The sequence below is a fragment of the Papilio xuthus genome, unplaced genomic scaffold (genome assembly GCF_000836235.2).
Source record: "Papilio xuthus unplaced genomic scaffold, Pxut_1.1 DF826159.1, whole genome shotgun sequence".
In the NCBI taxonomy this organism is placed as follows: Eukaryota; Metazoa; Arthropoda; class Insecta; order Lepidoptera; family Papilionidae; genus Papilio; species Papilio xuthus.
In genome coordinates this window covers 3,604,837-3,627,231 of record NW_013532490.1, presented here as the reverse complement: position 1 = coordinate 3,627,231, position 22,395 = coordinate 3,604,837, and the positions used below count along the sequence as shown (strand labels likewise).

At 33.1% G+C, this 22,395-nt stretch overlaps 2 protein-coding genes across 4 annotated transcripts in view; one reads left to right on the top strand and one right to left on the bottom strand.

The window, feature by feature from the left end:
* The window catches only part of LOC106123114 (ankyrin-3), a 100,714-nt gene that overhangs the window by 9,618 nt on the left and 68,701 nt on the right, over positions 1-22,395 (top strand). The gene's annotated exons all lie outside the window — the stretch shown is intronic.
* On the bottom strand, positions 19,682-21,160 carry LOC106123115 (uncharacterized). Of its 2 annotated transcripts, XM_013319261.1 has the most exons (3): positions 21,041-21,160; positions 20,823-20,969; positions 19,682-20,691 (listed from the first exon to the last, which is right to left on the bottom strand). In XM_013319261.1, the coding sequence occupies exons 2-3, from the start codon at positions 20,933-20,935 to the stop codon at positions 19,758-19,760; spliced, it is 1,047 nt and encodes a 348-aa protein (XP_013174715.1). In that variant the 5' UTR covers positions 20,936-20,969; positions 21,041-21,160; the 3' UTR covers positions 19,682-19,757. The 2 variants fall into 2 exon arrangements, with proteins under 2 accessions (XP_013174715.1, XP_013174714.1); XM_013319260.1 differs by having other exon boundaries at positions 20,823-21,160.

Genomic DNA, 22,395 nt, shown 5'->3' with positions numbered 1-22,395 from the left:
GCAACCTGCACATATCTGAGAAGAAATTCAAAGATATGTGTGAAGTCAACCAACCCGCACTAGGCCAGCGTGGTTGACTACGGCCTAATCACCCTTAACTTAGGGTAGGCTCTGAGCCCCTCGGTGGGGACGTATAGTGAGCTGATGATGACTATGATCTAATCTCTTCCTTCACCGTTGAAGCAATACGTATACCTTTCATTTCAACATTTTAATTTCGACCAATTCTTAATTCGTATATGTACTTACTAGCTGTTTCTCGACTCGGTGTTCGCAGAATAAATAAAATAGTATAATATATAATGCGAAAACAAAATCACTCATGTGTCGCAACGGTTTGATTACCATATGTCTAAGCTTGGTTCATAACGTTTTGGATGTGTCAAAATCGACCAGCTCTTACTGCTAGAGCCATCTACTGACAAAAAGCGAGAACTTAGTTGCGCACCTAATAAGTAGCCTATGTGTTCTTCCAGACTGTGCTGTGCTGTACATCTATGGCAAATTTGATCGAGATCTGTTTATCGGTTCTGGAGTAACCTCATAAATATCCATCCAAGTAAAGATTCGCTTTTATAATATTAGTAAGATTAAAATGTTTGATTACAGATATTTTTATATTTAAATTCATCAAAAATGGACACAAAAACGGAAGTAATTAGTAGCAAAATTAAAATGATTACAGCCAAGTATTTATGTATGTTATACATTAGTAGTAGTAGTCAACACTTTATTGTGTGACAATTTATTCGAGTGCAAAGCAATAACGTTACACGTACAAGATGTGAATAACAAATTAGATAGGTAACGGATACTTATTACTGTTACAAAAGCAGATATTTTTACTAATGTAGTATATTCTTTTCCTTTCATGCTTTTGAATAAGAATTCTTTTCATTATAGCATTGAAATGTTGACTCAAATGATGAATATGTACTTATCTTAGTAATATTATAAATAATGTTTAGATAGGTGTTTGTTAGAAGGTATCCCCAGAAGTGAGCGTCGTTGGCTCAGGGGTCAAGCACTTGACTTGCAATCTGCAAGTCCTGAGTTCAAATCCCGCCATGTACCAATGTTTTTTTCGATTTCCGATTTATATATGTTCATTTATCCGACGTTCTTACGGTGAAGGAAAACGTCGTGATGCAACCTGTACCTATCTGAGCCAGCGTGGTTGGCTATGGCCTAGTCACCCGTAATTAGGGTAGGCTCCGAGGCCCTCGGCGGGGACGTGTAGTGAGCTGACGATGATCCCCAGAACGGCTGCACGGATTTCACAACACAGGATACTATTTTTTTTAATTCTGCGCGGATGCAGTCGGGGGTCAAAGCTAGTTAACTATAACTGTTGTAGGGAACTATAATAAACAACATTTGATATAACAGTTTCTCAAAACAATGAACAATTGTTTTCTTTAAATTAACAGTTGAAATTTATCACAAACAATTCTGTTTATCTTAAATTAAGTTTCCAACACCGACACTAATGTAAAATAACATATTGTTAGTTTTCATACGTTTGTACAATAGAACTGCTGTAATAGTAAAAAGTATCAAATTGGTTTGAGCTGCGATATTAATTGCATAGTACAGAGAGATTTATTATTATTATCTATGCATTATACTAGAGAAATGATTAACAGCTGCTCTATGGTTCTATTCTCCTGCAGTTTGCTTTTTGTGTTCATCCATTATTAAGAAGCCCCTCGGTGTGCAGTGTGCAATCCAAATTATTATTACGTTGTGATTTTTGTAAGCCATTGTATTGTGGTTGGATATTTATCACGGTGTAGCATTGCTAATACAAATTTTACGTTAGTTATTTAATTGGAGACTATTTTATTATATTATGATATGGATTGAAATATTAGTTTGAATAAGAATAATTAATAAGAATTGAAATTAATCGTTTTATTAAAATAGTTTTGTAATTGTAGTGCGAAGCAAAAGAACAACAAAACGTAGCATTTCCAAAGGTTAAACAATCTTACTTTCTTATCTTACTAATATTATAAATGCGAATGTTTAGATGGATGTTTGTTTGAAGGTATCTCAAGAACAGTTGCATATATTTAGCCGAAATTTGGCTTAGATGCAGATGTAGAACCTAACGTAGAAGACTACATACTACTAATTAAGTTTTTTTTTACATGCACGCGAATGGAATTGCGGGCGACAGCCAGTAACAAATATATATGAGAGTAATGCCTAGCAGAAGCGCATAAGACACTTTAAAGTAAACGAAAAGTAAGAAAGGGTTACACTGAAAAGATCTCGACGAGACTAAGTGCAAGTGCAATATATTTCTAACAAACCATTTCCTAACGAAACGTGTTCATCGAAGCGTTTGGCCGTCAATGCATCCGGTAGCTGCATATAGCTCTGGCCCGTTGCACTTATGCTTCCAGACTATTCACAACTACCATTAGGAAATGTAACGACCCGTAAAACTGCCAAAATATCCCCTATTTCAATGCCTTAAGGACGTAGTTGCCATTTCTCGTATACAATCAGAATGAAGAAGTTAAAATCTTACTGCAAGGGATATGCTTGGGTAATGTAACGGAAACATTGTTATTGCTCCCTCTTATAAACAGACTTCATTACGAAGTGCTAATGTCTGTTTCCACTGCAGAATCATCTTCACGAAAACGTATAGTTATCTTTGTTGTTATCACAAAGAGTGAGTGGGATACAGACATACCATGACACCGCAGCGTCAGTGTTTCCGTCTAGCTATAACGTAGGTGACTTCAAGAGTAGGGTAAATTAGGTATTTTCTATGTCCTTTGATCACATAGTCACTTACTATCAAGTGGGTTTGTGGTCAAGCACTAGTTAAGTTTCAATATAAGAAAAAGATTTTGTAATGAATGATAGTTTTTAAAAAAATATTTATTTGATCATCTGATCCCATCTCGCATGCGACAAATGTTTATGAGTATGAATTAAAACCTATTTGGGACCCGTGTAGTGTCAAGGTCGATTAGGTCATCCTGTCTGGGTGTAATACAATCAAATTTCGTCAATTACTTTAAACTGTCGCTTCTAGACTATTGTTCTAGTGTTCCAGACATTTATTATATTCGTCTGGATTTGTATGACACAACATTGAAATAGAAATAGGCATTAATTGTTGGTTATATAATAAGAATTGTGGAATAAAATGTAAATGTATGTTTTAGTATGGTCTCTGGAGGGAAATACCCAAACTTACTATTTCCGCGTTATTTTAAATAACAAAAGCTATAAGAAAATAATGAACGTACTGAGGAAATGTTTATTGTAGTAACCGTTGTTCTAAAGACTTTGCTACTGGACCGCTTAAACCAGAAAAACTTAACTATCTGCTATGTAAATATATACCTTAAGTATATGATAGTATGGTCTTTAGTTGCAAACGCTAATATGTCAGAAAATTTAAAATTCATCAAGCAATGCTTGGTATAAAGATAATGTTATACCGTTGTAGTAGGATTTATTATTCAGCATTTTTACACGTTTGTTTGTATGGTGATATTACGTAAGAATAAAAACATGAAGTGTTTATTTCTTATACAATCCAAATAATTAAAATGAAACATTGAAAATACTACATGATGATTCAAACTTTATGTAGAATACACAAGGTCGCCCGCATCGTTTTAACGATGTATGCAAATTATTTTATTTTACAGAAAGCGTAAGATCTTTGTACAGTCAACGACAGATGAATAATATTAACAAAAGAAGAAAAAACGTATTCCAAATTCGAATGCATAAACTGTTACTATATTGTATAGCTATCGCCTGTGGTTATTTTCCAGGTTATGCGCGAGCTCTATGCAGCAGTTCTGGAAATACCTTCTGACAAACATCCATCCATTCATCCAAACATTCGCATTTATATTATTAGTAATAATAACAAAATTATAGTACAATATGTGCTAAGAGATTAAGATTAAAGTAAAATCTCGCAATGAAATATTTTTAACCATTGACGTTGATTGTACTTGCAGATTATGAGAAATTCTATAAATAAGTATGATTAAGAAACGTAATACTAACAAATACTTGTTTTTCATGTCATTTGAATCTAGTTGATGTTAGTTTTGAATATAAATTTGTTTTTATTTCTTCACGGCCTGTATCACATAGTTCGTGTTAATTACAATTTATTACTAACAAGCTGTTGTCTGCGACTGTGTTCGTGCGAAATTATAAAAAAGGCTATGTGTTCTTCCAGATATGTTCTTTATCTATACCAAATTTGAGAAAGATCCACGCAGCCGGTCTAGAGATATCTTGTAACAAACATCAATCGATCCATTCAAACATTCTCATTTATAATATTAGTAAGACTAATGATACACAAAAACAACACTGCCAATTACCATGGACCAAAATAACAATTTGGACATTGTATATGACAATGAACATGGCCTTAATCTTAATTTGTAAGTAGCTATCTTCGAATCATTGTTTAATCTTGTATTTTCTTCGATGTATTTATTGTAAAGGCATTTTATATGACGACAAAAGTATAGGTATTAAAATTGTGTTATTAGAAACTCGAAGAAAATCTTACTAATATTACACGTGGACACGTCTGCATGTACTGCGACTGATTTAATTTTGTGGTTTTGTAATTTTTTTTGATTTGATTTAATTTTCATTTTTTTTTGCAAATTTTTTAAATATTATTATTATTATAAATTCGAATGTTCAGATTGATGTTTGTTACAAGATGTCTCCAAAACGGCGAAATATATCTCGATGAAACTTAACACAGGTGTACCTGAAGAACACGTAGGTTACTAATTTAGTTTTTTTTTTAATTCCGCGCGGACGGAGTTACGGGCGACATCTAGTAGTTGTGGTTTGCTAAGTCTTGACTGCCGTAAACATTGTTTTAAAAAGGTATTTCTACTTAATGAAACTATAAGAGATAATTTATTTCTCGTTGTAATATGTGTTATGAATTGAAAAGGAATAGGTTTTTATCAAGGAGATTGACCTGAGCCTAGTTATTTCACTTAGTATGCAAGTAAAGCTGTTATAGTCTTTAGGGAGTTTGTCACAAGATAGAATTATCTACGTATTTATATGTAAAGTTTTCCTTAGTTTTAATATGTATGAAGCAGTTCGTCCTAGTTACTAGAACAAAGCAAGATCATTTGTTAGTCGCGTGGATAGCATACGAATTTCTATATGCTGTAAGTTGATATATGTTTTTTCTTAACTTATATTTCACTAGCAGTCGCCTGCGACTCCGTCCGCGCGGTATTAAAAAAACATAATTAGAAGCCTATGTGTGCTTCCAGATTATGTTCTATCTGTATGCCAAATTTCATCGAGATGAATGTAGCCGTTCTCGAGATACCTTCAAACAAACATCTATCTATCCATCTAAACAGTCACATTTATAATATAAGTAAGATATAGTAAGATTTTATTGTACTTTAACATTTACATAAACCAACATATTAAAGTTTCTTTTAAAGTTTTCCTACTAACAAAGGTATATTTCACTCCGAGAATACATATGTATGTTCCTATAGCTTCTAGATATTTCTGTGGTTACGACTATTGCATATCAAAAGGTTTTTAATATTCCTGGTCCATTTTTTTATGAAATGAACACACATTTTACTTTTTTAAATTGCTTCCAATAAAAAGGAAAAAGGTATGGTTTTTCATTAGTGTATTTCGTTCACACGGGATAATGGTTTCAACATCCATTGACCCGTTCATTCTACAAGCGTTCCATTTTTACTTCTTGTTTACAATTTCGCATCGACCGTGTTTCGTTTACTGCCCCATTTAATGCTATGGTATTCGTTATGACCTTTTTTAAATTATGCTCTCTACTTTTTTAACCGAACGAAATAAACGTTCCTTTCAATTTGTACTGCTGCTTTTGTTTACTGCTACCTAATTATGTCCTAAGTGTCGATTTCCGATACTTAGGACATAATCGAATGCTCAATTTCGTTAATCTTATCTTACTAGTATTATAAATGCGAATGGTAAGAATTTCAATGTTTCTTCGAAAGTATCTCCGGAACGGCTGAACCGATCTTGATGAAATTTGGCACAGATGTAAAACATAGTCTGGAAGAACCCAAAGTACTTATTAAGTTTTTTTATTCCTCGCGTACGGAGTCGCAGGCGCCATATAGTGTATAATTATCAATGTTAGCTAGTCTAAAATTATTACACTGATCATTTCCAAACCTTGTCACTCAGATCCGATTTTAGTTTAACTGGGCTCGTTTGGCTGACATTTCTGTCAGAAATATAAAATGACATCCGTACAATGGCAGCTTGGAATGTCACCGAGTGACATGGTTTATAATAGATGCTGGCGTATGATGAGTGTTAAATATAATCAGATGATTTTTAATTGTTGCAAATAGCTTTTAAATGTTTAAACTAGTAAGTCGCCCTGACTTCCCACGGGTATTTTAAGATAGGATTACAGTCACGTGATGAGACGTAACAAGAGATTTGATGACAACATTATCTTTCATTGCCTACTTATTTGAAACAAAATCCATCCTATCTTTGAAGATACACAAATTTCCATATAGTATAGAAAAGTTGATTAAGGGTCGTATAAGAAGTTTTAAAGTTAATCACGGACATAACGACAAGCTAATTTTATATATGTACGTATCTATATTATTCTATAACTTACAATTATGTTGCACAATGTAATAAAAATGCATGTTATAATATGTAAAAAAATACGGTACTAATGTAAATTGTCTTCGTAAAAGTAGCTTAATTGGTTTAGTAAACGGGTTGTTAGCATCATAATAACAATTCTCTTTAAAAAAAAGCAATATTCAAAAAATTGTGTGGGAACGTTCTGGTCAGTAAAGTTTACGATTATTGTTGGGTGTAGAATTTAAAGATATTTACATAATTGTTACCACTTACCTCTTAACTGTTTTGAAGTCGTTACTGTTTTATATTTTTGAGATGTGGAACAAAAGTCGACACTGGACTGGTTAATTTCTGTCTTGTTCCTTTCTAGTGTTCCATTTCAACTTTATCTCTATATTTAGAATTTACATAGGATAAGTTATAGTAGATCTGCTAATTTTAATTTCTATTTCTGTTATTACTTTCCATTATCTTTTGTACTAACATTATAAATTTTGATGGATAAATGTTGATAACTCAGTAACCCGAATCTTAATAAAATTTGGCACAGATACACTATTTTCAAGAATTAAACTAGTCTACACTAATATTATAAAGAGAAAAGATTTTGTTTCCATTGAATAGGCCCCGAAAGTTCTGAATTTATTTGAAAAATTCTTTCAATGTTTCGAAGCACTACACACTATTCTTACACTATTTTCAGGGTACTTTTATTACTATTTTTTTTAATTCTCCGGCGACTAAGTTGAAAATGACACATGATAAAAATCACAAACGTATTTTTTCTTTGTAATAATGTACCTGGATGCATACGAGTATATTTATGGAAAAATATGCCTACTCATGGTACAGTACAGCCGTGTGTTACGAGACGGAAACAAAAGAATGATTGACGCCGTCTCTACAGTTCCTTGTTGTCGTGACGGCTGTCGTGTTGTACATACTATGTTACTATTGTAAGGCTCGGTACTGTAGGAAAAGATGTAAGTCTTGTTTCTCTTTTTGTTTATGTTCTAGCTTTACCCCGCACATTCGCACGGGCGCTTTTTAAACGCCGCGTTAAAACTCTGCGTTGGCAGCTCTCAAGACGAACGCTTTAGAATCATTCTTGATCTGTTCGTCCAGCTCTCAAAACTGTGAGTTAAAATGCGACGTGTTTAATAAGCGCTGCAGTATATATCGAAATGCGTTTAATATATTTAAACGCTTTTTACGCGCGATAAAACGCGCCCGTGTGAATGAGGGCTTAGCAATAGCCTAATTATAGTAGGTGCTCTTTTACTTTTAAGTTCGATCGTGCAATATTCGGTAATCTTCTTTAATTTTTATATTGATTTTGTTTTTTTCTGTGCACTTTTTCATTGTATTTGATAGTGAAAAAAGATGAATCGCTCCATCGGCAACATTAAAATTCCATTTAATAAGCATCTCGCTGGCGAAAATCTCTGTTATTATACAGCCGTGACTTGCAGGACGGATACATTTATGATGCCTTTTGATCTGAAACTGGAAGAGGATATTTTAGAAGGTACTGAGAAATTACTTTTAGATGTATTATTAAAAATATACGCATGTAGTCAGTTAAAAAACATTAAAAATTTATGAAGAAAAGTCCTCGTACTTCTTCCCCTTGTTTACTCACTATTACGTCATGATCTCCATTCTTATATCTCAATATAGACATTAAGCATGCGTACTACGCATCCCAGTTTTACGATTTGACTCACTGCATTAATAAACTTAAATTGACATAAATGTGTCAAGGTTTATTCGTACTATGACAAAAGTGAGGAATATTTACCCAGAAAGCTTTGCTATTATGCAAAAAGAATAGCAGTTGCTCGCTTCTTCTTTGCTCGGAATTTGAAATAATAGTCTAAAATATGCCCGTATATATCTGTCATATATTAAATACCTTCCAGTTGACGTCGTGTCAAAATCAGTCCAATCATTCCGGATATTAGGTTCATAGAAGAAACGTGGACTTGCAGATAGAATAAAAATTTAAAAATTTGGTTTTCGTTGCATCGCAAATATACATCATGTTCTCCAAATATTTTTATCCCCGTTATTATAGACACAAGTTAAGATAAAGCTGTAATGTTAATGTAACACATGTAACTAAAGGCAGTTTGTCTCCATCACAATTTAAAGTAACATTAATAAATGGTCTATAAAATCAATGGATTCGTAATTTAAGCGTTTAATGTGTCTTTTAAAATTGAATCACACAGTCACATTTCGGTTATCGTTAAAATGTTTAACAACAAATATGTAGTTTTGGACATAAATCTCGCGTGGGCATACCCGACCCGCGACCGGTCTGTATGACTCATCTAAACGAATTGGTAGGTCATTGGTGATATTTACGAATGTTTTTAATAATTAATTAGACTAAATCTTTAATTATTTGGGGCTAGCAATCATAATATTTATGGACAGTCTTCTGTGTTGACTACTGTAATGAAATGGAAGTAGTAAATTAATAGATTTCGAAAGTTAAATGACGTCATTATAGATGTAATATAATATGTAATTGATCGAATGTTTATGTCGGAACTGGCTATAAGCATTTAACGTCAATGTCTGGTGTAGGTGGACTTGAAATTTTGTATGAAACCGGTTTTTCGAGACGGCACACGACACGGTTGCCATGATCCTGTCTGCTTTATTTTTTTTCCAAGTTCAAAATTCACGATTTACTTTCTTTTGTTCTAAATTCAAATATAACTGCCAGTTTCATTTGATTCAAAATGGAAAAGAAAAAGTAAATAGTTAACAAGCGGCAACACTTGAACTGGGGAAGTACCATGATGATAAATAATTTACGGGAGTGCCTTAGGTGAATACTATAGTACAGAAAATTTCATACATTCTGGTTTTTACCGATTAATTTTAAGCGGTTTTGGCTATCAGTTTTGTTTATCTACTCTATCCTCTTTAAAATAGAATCAAATGACTAAATGATAGTGATCCTTAACAATATAATAAGCAAGAAGATGTATGCGCAAAAACCATATTACTAACGTCATTAATCAGTCTCACATAACTGGCAAGAAGTCAGCGCAGGCCATATTGATGGGCTTCGTAGCCGCCCCAGCTCCGGCACATTTACTTAATGGACGCTTCCAGTTTGAAAATTATGTTGCCAATTTAATATGACTGCAAGAGAGCCTTTTTAACCTAGATACTATGCTCTACGTTTTATGTAATGTGTCGTATACTCTATAATTTTATACTAAAATGTCGTATAGTATACCGAGAATTTACACGTCATATTGAAATTAATTATACCGATAATTTACATAGGTTAGCTGTACATTTTAATTCGTACGTTTGTATTTTTTAAGCGGACCCGTCACAGATTTTAACGAGAATAAAATGTTTTGGATTTGTCACACCCACATACGCCGACGCACTTCAAAACATCGTTAAACTTTAACAATGGAAGATGTACTGACATTATATTTCAATTATAATCTGAAATAATAAGTAGGCGCATTTTCTTAATCATTTCTTCTTTATGAAGTGTACCTAGTTGTCGCCCGTGATACATCGCGCGAAATACAAAAAACCGTAGCAGCCTATGTGTTCTTCCAGACTATGTTCTATATATACACCAAATTTCATCCAGCCGTTCAGGAGATTCCTTCAAACAAATATCCATCCTCCCATCTAAACATTCGCATTTATAATATTAGTACCATATTTGAGACTTATGATTTTGAATATCGTATCTTAATTATGTTTTTTTTAATTTACAGGTAATTGACAAGATTGACAAGTGGTCACGATGATCAATCTAGTAATAGATTGTCAGATATGTCACTTCGCTGCAAACTCGTAAGCGGTAGTCTAATAATTAAATTTAGCTATAAAACCGTAGATTTCCTCTGCTGAAACACTTCTATTGGTGTCTCTGTTTTTTTAAAGGCGATAAAAGGGATGACATGATGTTTACTACCAGTATTTTGGCTGTGGAAAACCACTGCTTCTTGTCACTCATCTTTTATCTTGAATACATTTTGAGTGCCACTTCTGTTAACAAATGTAAATTTCACGCTTACATGAAATGCATTGCCGTAAATTATTCGTTCCATCATTGTAACGTGTTTATTTCCTATCTAGGGTTGTCAATTTTAAGTCATTCATTCCTTTGAGACATTTTGTAGAAATAAATAAATGAGTCTCGATGTTAATAGGTTGAAAAACTTTGAAACAACGAATGGAAAAAGCTGGGCTTAACTTGTTTTTGTTTTAATCTTTTATTCTTTTATTTTGATAAAAACTGATAAAGTCTGATGATAATTTCTACTTTTAGCTTAATATCTTAGAAACGGTTTGAATAATTGCAAAATTTATTTGACATCCCTAGTTCTGAGCAATAAGACTGAAGGGGTTTGCAGTTTTATTTCAGTTTTATAGCCACTCCGATTTGAAGTTTAAATATTACAAACGTTGTTAGTCGGTCATCGCTTTTGTTTTGAATGTTTAGTTTTGAAACAACACTCAGGAAAGATTGGTGATTCATTTATGTTTTATGTTTAGTTATCCGTGAGTTTTCACTCGAAACAAATACACAAAAACATGTCAAAATAAAATGTGATAACAAATAGAAGAAACAAGAGACGACTCTCTTTATTTTTTTTAATATAGGCAGTGGAATCCCCTCGTAACTATATACTTTCTTTTAATTATGATATCATTAAATTAATAAAGACCTTTGCTTCATATATTCTTACCCTTAACCTTTAAACGTAAATATGTTCTTTGATCAAAATTCCGTTACACGTTCCTACCGTAATAAATTGTGGCTTAAGTATTTATCAAAGGCTGGAGCTGCGGGCTTAACATGCTTTAGCGTTAATTAATCCTACCTCTAATTTGATGTATTTTATTTAAAACACTTTTAATTTTTATCATATACTGTCCAGTTATTAATGAAAATTATAATTTAATGCATTTTAAATTTCATTAATGAAAAACGAAACGAATAATAAGATTCAATTCACGTACAGCTTTCACTTGCTTTCATGTTTCTTTAAATCGCTAGGTGGCGTTGTAGTCAAATTAGATCGCGCTGTAATTGTCAACCGATACGCAATAGGAAAAATTACACGAATTCCCAATTCAAAATTTTGATTTAGTATTGAGAGTTAATAGGCTCACTGGAAAATATAGTTTAAATATATAATTTGTTGTAATGTCTTTGTAAAAATGCTCAGACGGATAGGGGATGGCGACATATGTTTTATTTGTTTAAAGCGTGTAATTAAATGTAAGTCTTCCTTCCGGTAACTGAACACCAATTTGCTGAAGCCGGTGCAATGTAAACTACTTTAATCGATTGTGTATTTAGTACCAAGCATTAACGTAGGCTTATCGGTTGTAGTATTTTAATTACCTATAAGAGTTTAGTAGTTACTAGGAAACGAATTACAACTTTCGATGCTATTTAAAATAAATTACTTTTCCGATATGTTTGAATATCTATTTGTAAAGTTATAGTATTAAGAAATCATTAATTAACTTTCATGAGACTTAACCATATAGTACGTCACATTTTAAAGCTATTAAAACTTTTTTTTAATCGTAAGTAGTAATTTTTTATAAATGGTAACATCAATACAGCGCTTTCTGCTTCGCCGTGCTTAATTTCGTTCCATTTAAATTGGTTGTTTACATTCAAAGTCGAGTTGATTACAATCTTGTCTACTGACCCACTATTCACAATTCTTTGTTACACTGTTATTGTTGTAAACAGATGTTTTATGTCTTTATTTTTTGTTTGTTTGTACGTCAGTGTGCGTTATTGCGAGACACGAATCTGTAGCACGTGTTCTTTGTCCTATATCTTTGAAAAGGTTAACAACCTCTACTTTTGCGGAAGTTACTACTGCTTGTTTAAGAAAATTGGTTTATTCGTGTTTTAGATAGAAATGTATATACTTGTCTTTATGTTTTATACACTGTATAAAAATACTAGTTGTCGCCTGTGACTCCGTCCGTGTGGAATTAAAAAAGACTATTAGTGCCCTATAGGTTAAAAATTAACTATTATAAACTAAAAAGAACTAAGTAATAAATAATTGTATTGAAGATTTTATACAATACGCGAACGAAATGTGTGAAACAATAACACCTGGAAAACACATGGAAGCTTTATGTTTGGACGAGTGTGGTTCTCATTCGGAGTGTTGATGACGTCACCGCCCAGCCAGCCATGTGGAAACGAAACAATGCCCCATGCCATCCGTTTCACAAGATTTTTACTGCTTTTTTTACCTTTCCTGTAGTGAAACTTAGTAATTTATATTGTTATTTTGTCCCGGAAAACCATTAGAATTTTTTTTTATCTCAGCATTTGCTAAAATTATGAAGCTGATATGTTTTTATAAGTGTTTTGATAATCCACGGTTAAATTGAAGAATGTAGGTGTTTTATTCAGTTTATTATAATCGTCGCGTAATTAAAAAGTTTAAGGTACTATTATACAAAAATCTCAACATGCATAACTGGCAATACTAGGGGATCTTTACTACTAAATTAAAAAAAAATTAGGTATGTACACAGGTTATTCAAAGTTTAGTTTGTTATAGTATCAGCTTTTAAATTAATCGACTTTTATTTCATTCTTTAATTATGCGATTCCCATAATTAGTTTCCATAGCAACAGACTTCATTTGAATTTTAAATTGGTAGCAGTTGAGAGAGAACAATGCATTCAAATGCATTCGGGAATGCGGCTTTCTGGGGAGTTGATACAAAGGGAAAATCTACGTGGGTTGCTATCCAGGGCTGCGTTTTTAAATTTGTTTTTTAAAAATAATGTTAATATTTGTAAACTTGGTTAAAATGCAGATTAATTTCATTGATGAAGGTAATAGTGTGAGTCCCGCAACAATAAGAAGAAGTAAAAATATTAATATGTTTATTTAATAGTCGATAATAGCTTCTTTGTACCAAAGTATCGTAGTAAAGGTAATACAATCTAAGTTCAAAATCAGTCTTCCAAATTTTGTAAGACAATATCTGCTAGTTTTCTAAAAGTCTACTTTTTAATTTTTCAACACGTTATCACTTACTGATCTTAGTAATCTTCCAATAATTAAGTACAGGGTGCTGTTAAGTTACTATTTACATTAATATTTTACAAATACGCTTACCTTAATGTTTCCCAGAAATTCAATGATCCCCTACAATTTTTATCCATGCCTACATGTAATAAATTTCAATACCACGTATTCGCATTTGCTAGTCCGTTGTAAATACTCTCAACCCTGTCTGACATATCGCGTGTCAAGGAAAATTATGTCATCCTGTCGATGTCACGCGCGTCACGCTTATAATTTGTCAATTATGTCATTTGTGTCGCGACCACTCCGTGTTTACGTTTGTCCGAGTTTATACACAGATTTATGATTTTGCTACGTATTAACATAACTGTCGCCTGCCACTCCGCCTGCACGGAATAAAAAACTTAATAAGCAGCCTATGTGTTCTTCTATATGTATGTTCTACATCTATGCTAGATACCTTCGAACAAACTTAACGTATTTTTCATAACAAAAAAAGTTATGCCCCAGTTAAGATATGAAAACATTCGCACCAATAAGAAATTTCTATTAATCGATTAATAAATATTTTCCACTAGTTCCCACACATCTGATATCTCACCTAACTGTAAACCGAACACGTGGAAAAAATAACCTGCCAATGAAAATGCTTCGTAGAATCTTACCAACAGTTTTCTGACCTACGTCTAGTTTTTCAATTGAATTGCTTCGAACGAATCAATACTTCATACTGCTTGTATCTTATATGAAGCCTTGATGTACCGACATAACGGTTAAAGACTAAGATGAGGATGCCATTCTACTGAGATATCATTTAATGGTTACGAAGTAAGAGGAAAACTAAGTGGTCGTTTGTTTGAACCCTATTATACTTATTCTAGATCAATCCTAGAACTTAGTTGCAATGGTTATAAAATGACCAGGAGCCAATTGAAAACCAGCGCAAGGACTATTTTAGGCTGTGCTTGCAACGCTGACCTGGCTCCTTTTGTCACACTTTTCTTTAATTTTTTGTTATAAATCTGTGCTGTGTGTATTTTTTCCTGTATCTGTGTGGTAAAAAAATATGTTTTAATTATTCAAAAAAGTATTCATTACTACTAGAGGGAGGTATATTAAATAGAATTTTAGGAATTTCACCGTATATTAGCAGTGAAATAAGTCAGAGATCAACGTAATTATCTCATGATGTATTCTGTATATACATTTCTCACCATTATCATTTTTTTTTCCTAAGTTAATGACTTCCGTTGGACTTACTTGAGAAGCGCAAATTCACACGATAGGTGATAAATGATGGTTATTTTGTTGTTAACAAGTTGATAGCAGATATAGGATCTTACACTAAAGTAACTATGATGGCTAAGGTTTAAGGTTAAAGGCTTTATTTTGTAATAGAGATATAATAAAAAATAAATGACATTAAAATATAATAGATTTAGTTATTGACATTACACGACAATCTTTACTAAAGGTTACAAACCTGTTGATTATGTTTTCAACTATTTTTATCTCTTTACCATAAGTGGAGATATTTACTATTACGATTAATAGATACAAATAATGTTACTTTACGTAATAGCTATATATTGTTCATAGCAACAAACAAACAGTAGGTTTTCACTGCCTTTTGAACATTTCAATTGCTCATGCCATTCCGTCTTCTATTAAAGTGAAATTTAACATATTTCGTATTCGCAAACGAATTTGTAAATAGGCAATAAAACGCTTGGAATTTGACGAAAGTATTTTATCAGCGAAAGCCTACCACAATATTAAGCTGAATTTAATATGAAGGATATTGACCTCTCTATTCTTACTAAGAAAATGTTACAGAAAACTAAACATTTTCCATTATTTAGCGACACATTCTTTCCATAATAATAATGTTCATCTCTTTTTTACTTAAAAAAAAAAATTGTCATTAAATAATAATCTATATCGAAGCTACATACAAACTTTGTAATCAACGAATAAGCGGAACAAAGTGAAAGGACTAAGTAATAGTACCCTAGCAAAGTGTACGCACTGAGTACCGTCGAGGCTTTATCTCGCTAATCGGATGTAGGCTTCACTGACAACCTGTTTACTGGGGAAAGTAGGTTCGCTTCGTTACAGGGTATAAATAGCGCCAATAGGGTTGAAAAATTCAACTTTTCCATTTTTTCATCTAAATATAGTATTATAGTTACTCCTTGTTTGTGTTCTGTGACAACCACATCCCCTAAGGATTAAATATTAAAAAAAACTGTCACCATAAGATTAATTTCATGCACAATCATCTTCCCGACCTTATCCTACATTACGTCGAGTCTGCCGATTCATCCTTCATGTCGTCCCGCCCTTCCCAAGCATGCCACCTTTCACGTAATCCATCCTTAGGCCTACCCCTAGAAATAATTTCTTTAAACAAATTTTATTAATCTACAAAAAAAATTACGTAAAAGTATCGCACTGTTTGCTTTATTAAGAATATTTTCTTTGTAAGAGAAAAATGTTCTACATTTTACTAATGCTGCAGTAATGTGTCGACCGAGAAAGGATTTGTGAGCTATTGTACGGGTACAGACGACCTCCTTAGCGGGCACAATTCAGCTTGCAGTTATTTGCCTTTGCCTATTCTTGCATGCTACAGTAGCCTTTTCAAGAATGCTCAAGATCGCATTCTGAAATTTTAAAACGTGAATTTCTCTAGAACCTTAGATTATAATTTCTTACCGTACATATTATTTTACTTAGAAATGCGAAAGTTTGGATGGATAAAATTTGTGACCACGTAACATCAGAGGCTTAATTTGGATGGAATTTGGAACAGATATGTCAGATTATATTAATTAATAGTCTAACATAGCGAATAGAGATTTTTTTTCACTGATTTTCATTGATGCATGTGTGTAGAAGATATCTCCAGAACGGCTCAAAGGATCTTGACGAAATGTGGCACAAACCACAGTCTGGAAAAAAACAAACTATTAAAAAGCTTTTTTCTTTCTGTGCGGACGTATCTATTGGAATTGTACAACGCATAATAATTAATTTTGATAATCCTCATTTAATTGATATTCGAACGAACTATAAATTTTGATATATGTAGTTATGTGTTGATCTGATAGTATGTTTAATAGTAAAGTGCTTGTAACGCACCATTACTTATGCGCAATGCGGTATAACTTCACGTACCGATACGAAATATGTAATCATATTCTGCTTTCGATAGAGGAAATTTACTGATTGTTTAATAAACACTTTAGGTACAATATCAAGTAACAAAACACTTTACTGTTGTATCAATGAACCTTCAGAAATCTGTTGATTACATTTTTGACACAGGAAGTACTGCGAACTTTTTTTACTTTGGAAGAAGTACACTGTCAGACCAAAACGATGTTTTATATCTAGCTGTCGCCCACTACTAAGCTCGCGTGGCATTAAAAAACTTAATTAGTAGACTATGTGTTCTTCCAGACTATATTCTATATGTATGTCTAATTTCCTTCAAACAAAAATCCATCTACCCATCCATTCATCTAAAGATTCGCATTTATATTAGTAGTAAAATTGTGAGTGCTGTTTTGTTATTAATACCAAAAACCCACAGCCACTCGAGGTGGGAGTTTTTTTTAACAATATGATTAAGTGGAAGTAATCCCTCGCTTCAGTTATGCAGTGTGACATGTTTTATGTGACATGTTATATCCGGCGTTTATGTCGGTAAGTGTCAGTGGTGTCGGGGGATGTTACCTTTTAACTTAATATCACAATTGCCCGCTGCATTGACCGCTTGGTGATTTCTCAATTGAGAGAAATCCGGAATACTACGAACCCTTTATTGCTCTTACGTAAATTGCAGCATCGTTAGTAAATGCGATCACATTGTGTCAAGTGCTGCAACTTTGAAGCCAAAATATTGCTTCAAATATTTTGTGTGAAAATTGAATTAACACTATGTTTTTGTTTGACCCCACATTTACGGTGTGCGCAATTTTTCATATGTAACAATAGATAAATGTGTTTAATTAATAACGTACCGTGAATAGGTCAAAAGTCATCTTCGTGTGAATCGCTCTATTTAATTTAATCACACTAATAGCGAAGTATTCGCATGACTTCAGCGTTGCGTGGGGCGCAGGTACGTTGAATCATCATTCTTTGTAACAGTTATTTCGGACATTTACTAAATTTATATTAACAGATCTGGTTGCTCATTTCCTTACATTCTTTTATATTTAATTACTGAGTAAAGCATTCAACTTTAGTTGCTCGTTTTAAAAACAATCTATTCCCTATAGTTTCTTAAGAGTCGAGTGAAAGACACAAAGACAAATCAATTATTATATAATTATTTGTGTAATTTAAATCCACTGCTATCCTACAAATTCTAAGCCAACCAGTAACTAAGTGTTTTATACATATAAAATATGACTGGTCAGATCACTAAGTACTAGGTAATCCGTAGCTAGGTAGCCCTCTTCTCCTAAAAAGAAAAATAAAGGGTTTTACTGTAAATAAATGTTTGTGAATAAAGAAATCAAACTTGTTTTCTTAGCATTAGAGAAGGCGCCACATTTCTTTGCCCGTGTCAGTTAGGGCTGCCAACTTTGAAATAACACAGACCATAACATTAGCTGCGAAATTATACGACTAGTGGCTCTTCAAGCTTTGACTTTTCGATGATGAAAAAATACGACGTTCACCCTTGGTCAGAAAATACACGCAGCGGTTTGTTTCATATCACACCCTTTGGCCCGTAGACGTGAATGCTGTATTCTAATTCGAATAAATCGAAACTAATCCGAAGTGGAGACAGCCCTAATGTCAGGGTAGAAGTTGTTTACATCTTTGTAGAAGTTTCATGTTGGTTACAAATTGCGTTCTCTAGGGCTGGCAAATCAAGGACAAGTACGCAACTTGCTATGATAAGATTTATTGTTTGTTTGCAGTGTTTGCTTGATTTATTTTTACGCATTAGTTTAGACGCCGACCTTACATGAGTGGGCTAAGGTTAGCAATTGCTTTAACGAGTAATCGGAGTAAATTGTTAAATTTCATTTTGAACCGTCCAAAAAAAGGCATGACTGTAAACTTTTTTCTTATCCGTAATAACAAATCTGGAGAAATCATTGTTCAAGATAAGCCGCTCATGATATGTTATTAAAGATCTATATTTGGTTCAATTGCAAGTACCCTTATTTAACACAAACCATCTAAACATTCTTTAGAAAATTTCAGTCAAAACGTCTGTTTTTTGATGTAGGAAAATTCCAGGAGTATGAAAATAACTATACTATTTATTTACACTAAAAGCTATAACCATCGTAAAATCTCATTCGGTATCAGTAATCGTTTTCCTCGTACCAGCTGACTTCATCGACAATATCTTACGATCGAGTCAACTCTGTAAATATCAATATGATGCAATTACAAGCAAATTTTAAAAACGTTTTGTTTATTTTGAGCTTGAAATGCACATTCGGCAATCTTTACTCTTTTTAGCCAATTGAGAACCTTAACTTGGTATAGAGCACGGTAAACCTACCATTCCTCGATTTTTTTTTAAGAAAAGCAAATAATTTAGATTTTGTGATTATTAAGAACATTCTGTAGTTTAAGCATCACCCACCTTCGCTCCTCACTCACCTATTTCACTCTTTTTGTCGTAGTGGATAGTAAATTTTGTGAGTAGTGCCCAAAATATTGTGTCGAGTGTCATTGATTCGCCATGCTTAGAATATCGTACTTAGTTTACTTGCATACATTTTGCGACTAAAACAGCAGTAATAAATTGCTGAAATTCATACATTAGTCCACGTGCATCCAATTAGTTATTGGCCACATTATTAGTAACGCATAATTGTTACACCCAGAGCCTTTGGTATACCGCATAATTTGCAACGTATTTCAGATAAGCAAGGATTATAAATAAAACAATTTAGTGTTTTGGAAATTCTGGTTTTCCTGAATGTAATAGTATTTTTTAAATCTTTAACCAAATTTAAAAACATGGTACATAGATGTAATTGCGTCTAATTATGTCCACATGAAGTTACCCACACCATGTGAACATAATTGTTGACAAGGTGGTATTGGATTATTGACGAAATAATCTTTGTACCTTTCGCGTACAGCAATTGCTTGAAATGATGCTCGACTATTCCGCTTTGATTTTTTAACTTTATCGATTTTGACATTCGATAAAAGATTACTAAATTCTACGAAGTCTCTGTCATTATCTCCGTCTTTGTCCCTTACTATATTATGTAACAGACATGCGACTTTTATAATCTGTGCTGCATGATTTGTATTTGTTTCCAGAGATTTAAGAAAAATACGCCATTTATCAGTTAAAATACCGAAGGCGAAATCAATAGTTCCTCTTGCTCGTAATAATCTGCCATTGAAGGTTTTCTTCCCGTTATCCGCTTTCAAAGATGGATAAGGGCGCAATAAATAAGTCTTTAGTGGATAACCTGCGTTTCCCAACAAAACATGCGGTAATGTAAGATCGCAGCCTGGCAACTTCTGCCCTGGAGGTACATTAAATTGCTGGTTTTCCAGCAACTTTTTAAATTTACTTGCAGAAAAATGAAAAGGGTTACGGTATCTTTTACTTTCCTTTCCAACAATCTCGACAGCAATAAATTTGTAGTCAGCATCCGAGATAGCTTGGAGCACCAATGAACAATACTTATTGGAATTCTTATTCTTACTTCGAATATTTTCCGACTTCATTATGCGAAAATTCTTTGTACCTATCGCTCCTATACAGTTTGGGAATTGCCATTTCATCAGGTAATCATCAGCTTTCTTTTTAAAATCATTTTCAGTTAGACACGGCATGTGAAAACGCCTTAAAGTTATCCATATTACGTGTAGTGTTTGATAAATAATTTTTCCAACTGTACTTCGACCGAGATAATATGAATGCGACAGTGACTTGAAGGATAATCCATGTGCAAGGAATCTGAAACAAATTTTATACTATTAATCAATTTACGGACCCCATTCTGTGTGTTTTAATCAATAAACATATTTTATATTGTTATTACTAGTTCGTATTTCAAAAATATATGTACATATATTTGATTTACTTACCTCAGAGTGAGAAATAATTTTTCTGGATTAGTGACAACCCTTTTGGATCTGATTTGCTGTGTTATACGAGAATCAAGGTGTCGTAGAATATAATCAAACGTTTCTACGCTCATTCTTGTATACTCATAAAACTTATCAGGATGTCTCCTGTAATTTTGGTATAACTCATGAAATTCACTCTTTAAATGACGATTTTTATTCACTTGTTGCACTCCTACCCTTATATTGAGAATATCTTCTCTGAGATACAAGCTGCTTTCAAAACAAAGAATACTTAATTTAGATAATGGCATATTTTAATCGAGTTTTGACTAAATACGTGCACTCACCGCTGCTACTAACCGCTACTAAGGTACCATAGCGGGAGGGTACACCGCGCCGACGCGACGCGATCCCCTGTCTCCCCCACCATCTGCGCCGCTAGCCCCTCCACCGAAATGAAGTCGATACTAGGATATAATAATGGTTGAAGTGTTGCACAGAACACAATAGTCTGCTCAATACGCGTGGATAGTATAGATCTAGTGGCCACAGAAAATGACTACCTCTCTGGAGATAAATATGCCTAAGAAATCCCATTCTATTGTTTTAGTGCTAATGACGATACAGGGTAACGTCCATACACATATAGGAGTCTTGCATCAGCTTGTAAATTCCCCCATACCAAAGAAATAAATCTTGCCTTCCATGCCGATCTAAATAAAAGTAGTGGGGAATCCGAGAAGACAATGTTAGATATAAAAAAAGTAAATGATGTGGTAAAATCAATATTTATTGTTTGTGTCCGCTGAGTTTCTGAATGGACTAAAGAGATTCTGATGAAACTTTAGTTGGACGATCTAAGACCATTAGAAAAAATTGTGTCCTTAAAATGTAACAATTTTTTTTATTTCTTGCATTCAATGTACTAACATACAAAGATATATTTGGACTACAGACGTGACCGATATTTAGTCGAAGCGGTCTCCGGCATCGGCGGTGATGTAACGGCGAACGCAAATAAATAAAACTATTGAGACGGAAGACTAATTTTACGATCATCCTAAGCCAAATCAAGTCGTAAAGGTTTGATTTTATATGCGATCATAGAACATTGATTAATATATTTTCTTTGAAATAACTCCCACACATTATTCTTCATTTATTACTCCTACAGTAAATCGAAAGTCAATAAAAGTGTTTAATATATTTTTAATGGTTTTATATTTATTAAGTAAAAAAAAAGTTAAAGCTCTGATTTTGGGTATTTTTACAGATGTTTAAGCTCATAATCTCAATTTCTGTGTTGTATATTTTATACTACGAAAAAAAATATACAAAGAGAATAAACTGCGTAATTATTTAAAAATTAAATAATCGCCTCTATACTTTTATGTAGGTTCGGTACAACAATTTTAGTCTTCCAAATAACATTCTTCATTCCAGTTGTAACTCCCTCAAGCCTACACAGTCATTTCTGAATAAAAAAAACAGAACAGGCTATTTGACTTTCATTCAAGAAAAAATTGTACTGATCGAGTTAAAATTAACACATAAAATTATCGTATGTATCTCTGAGCATTATATTCATAAA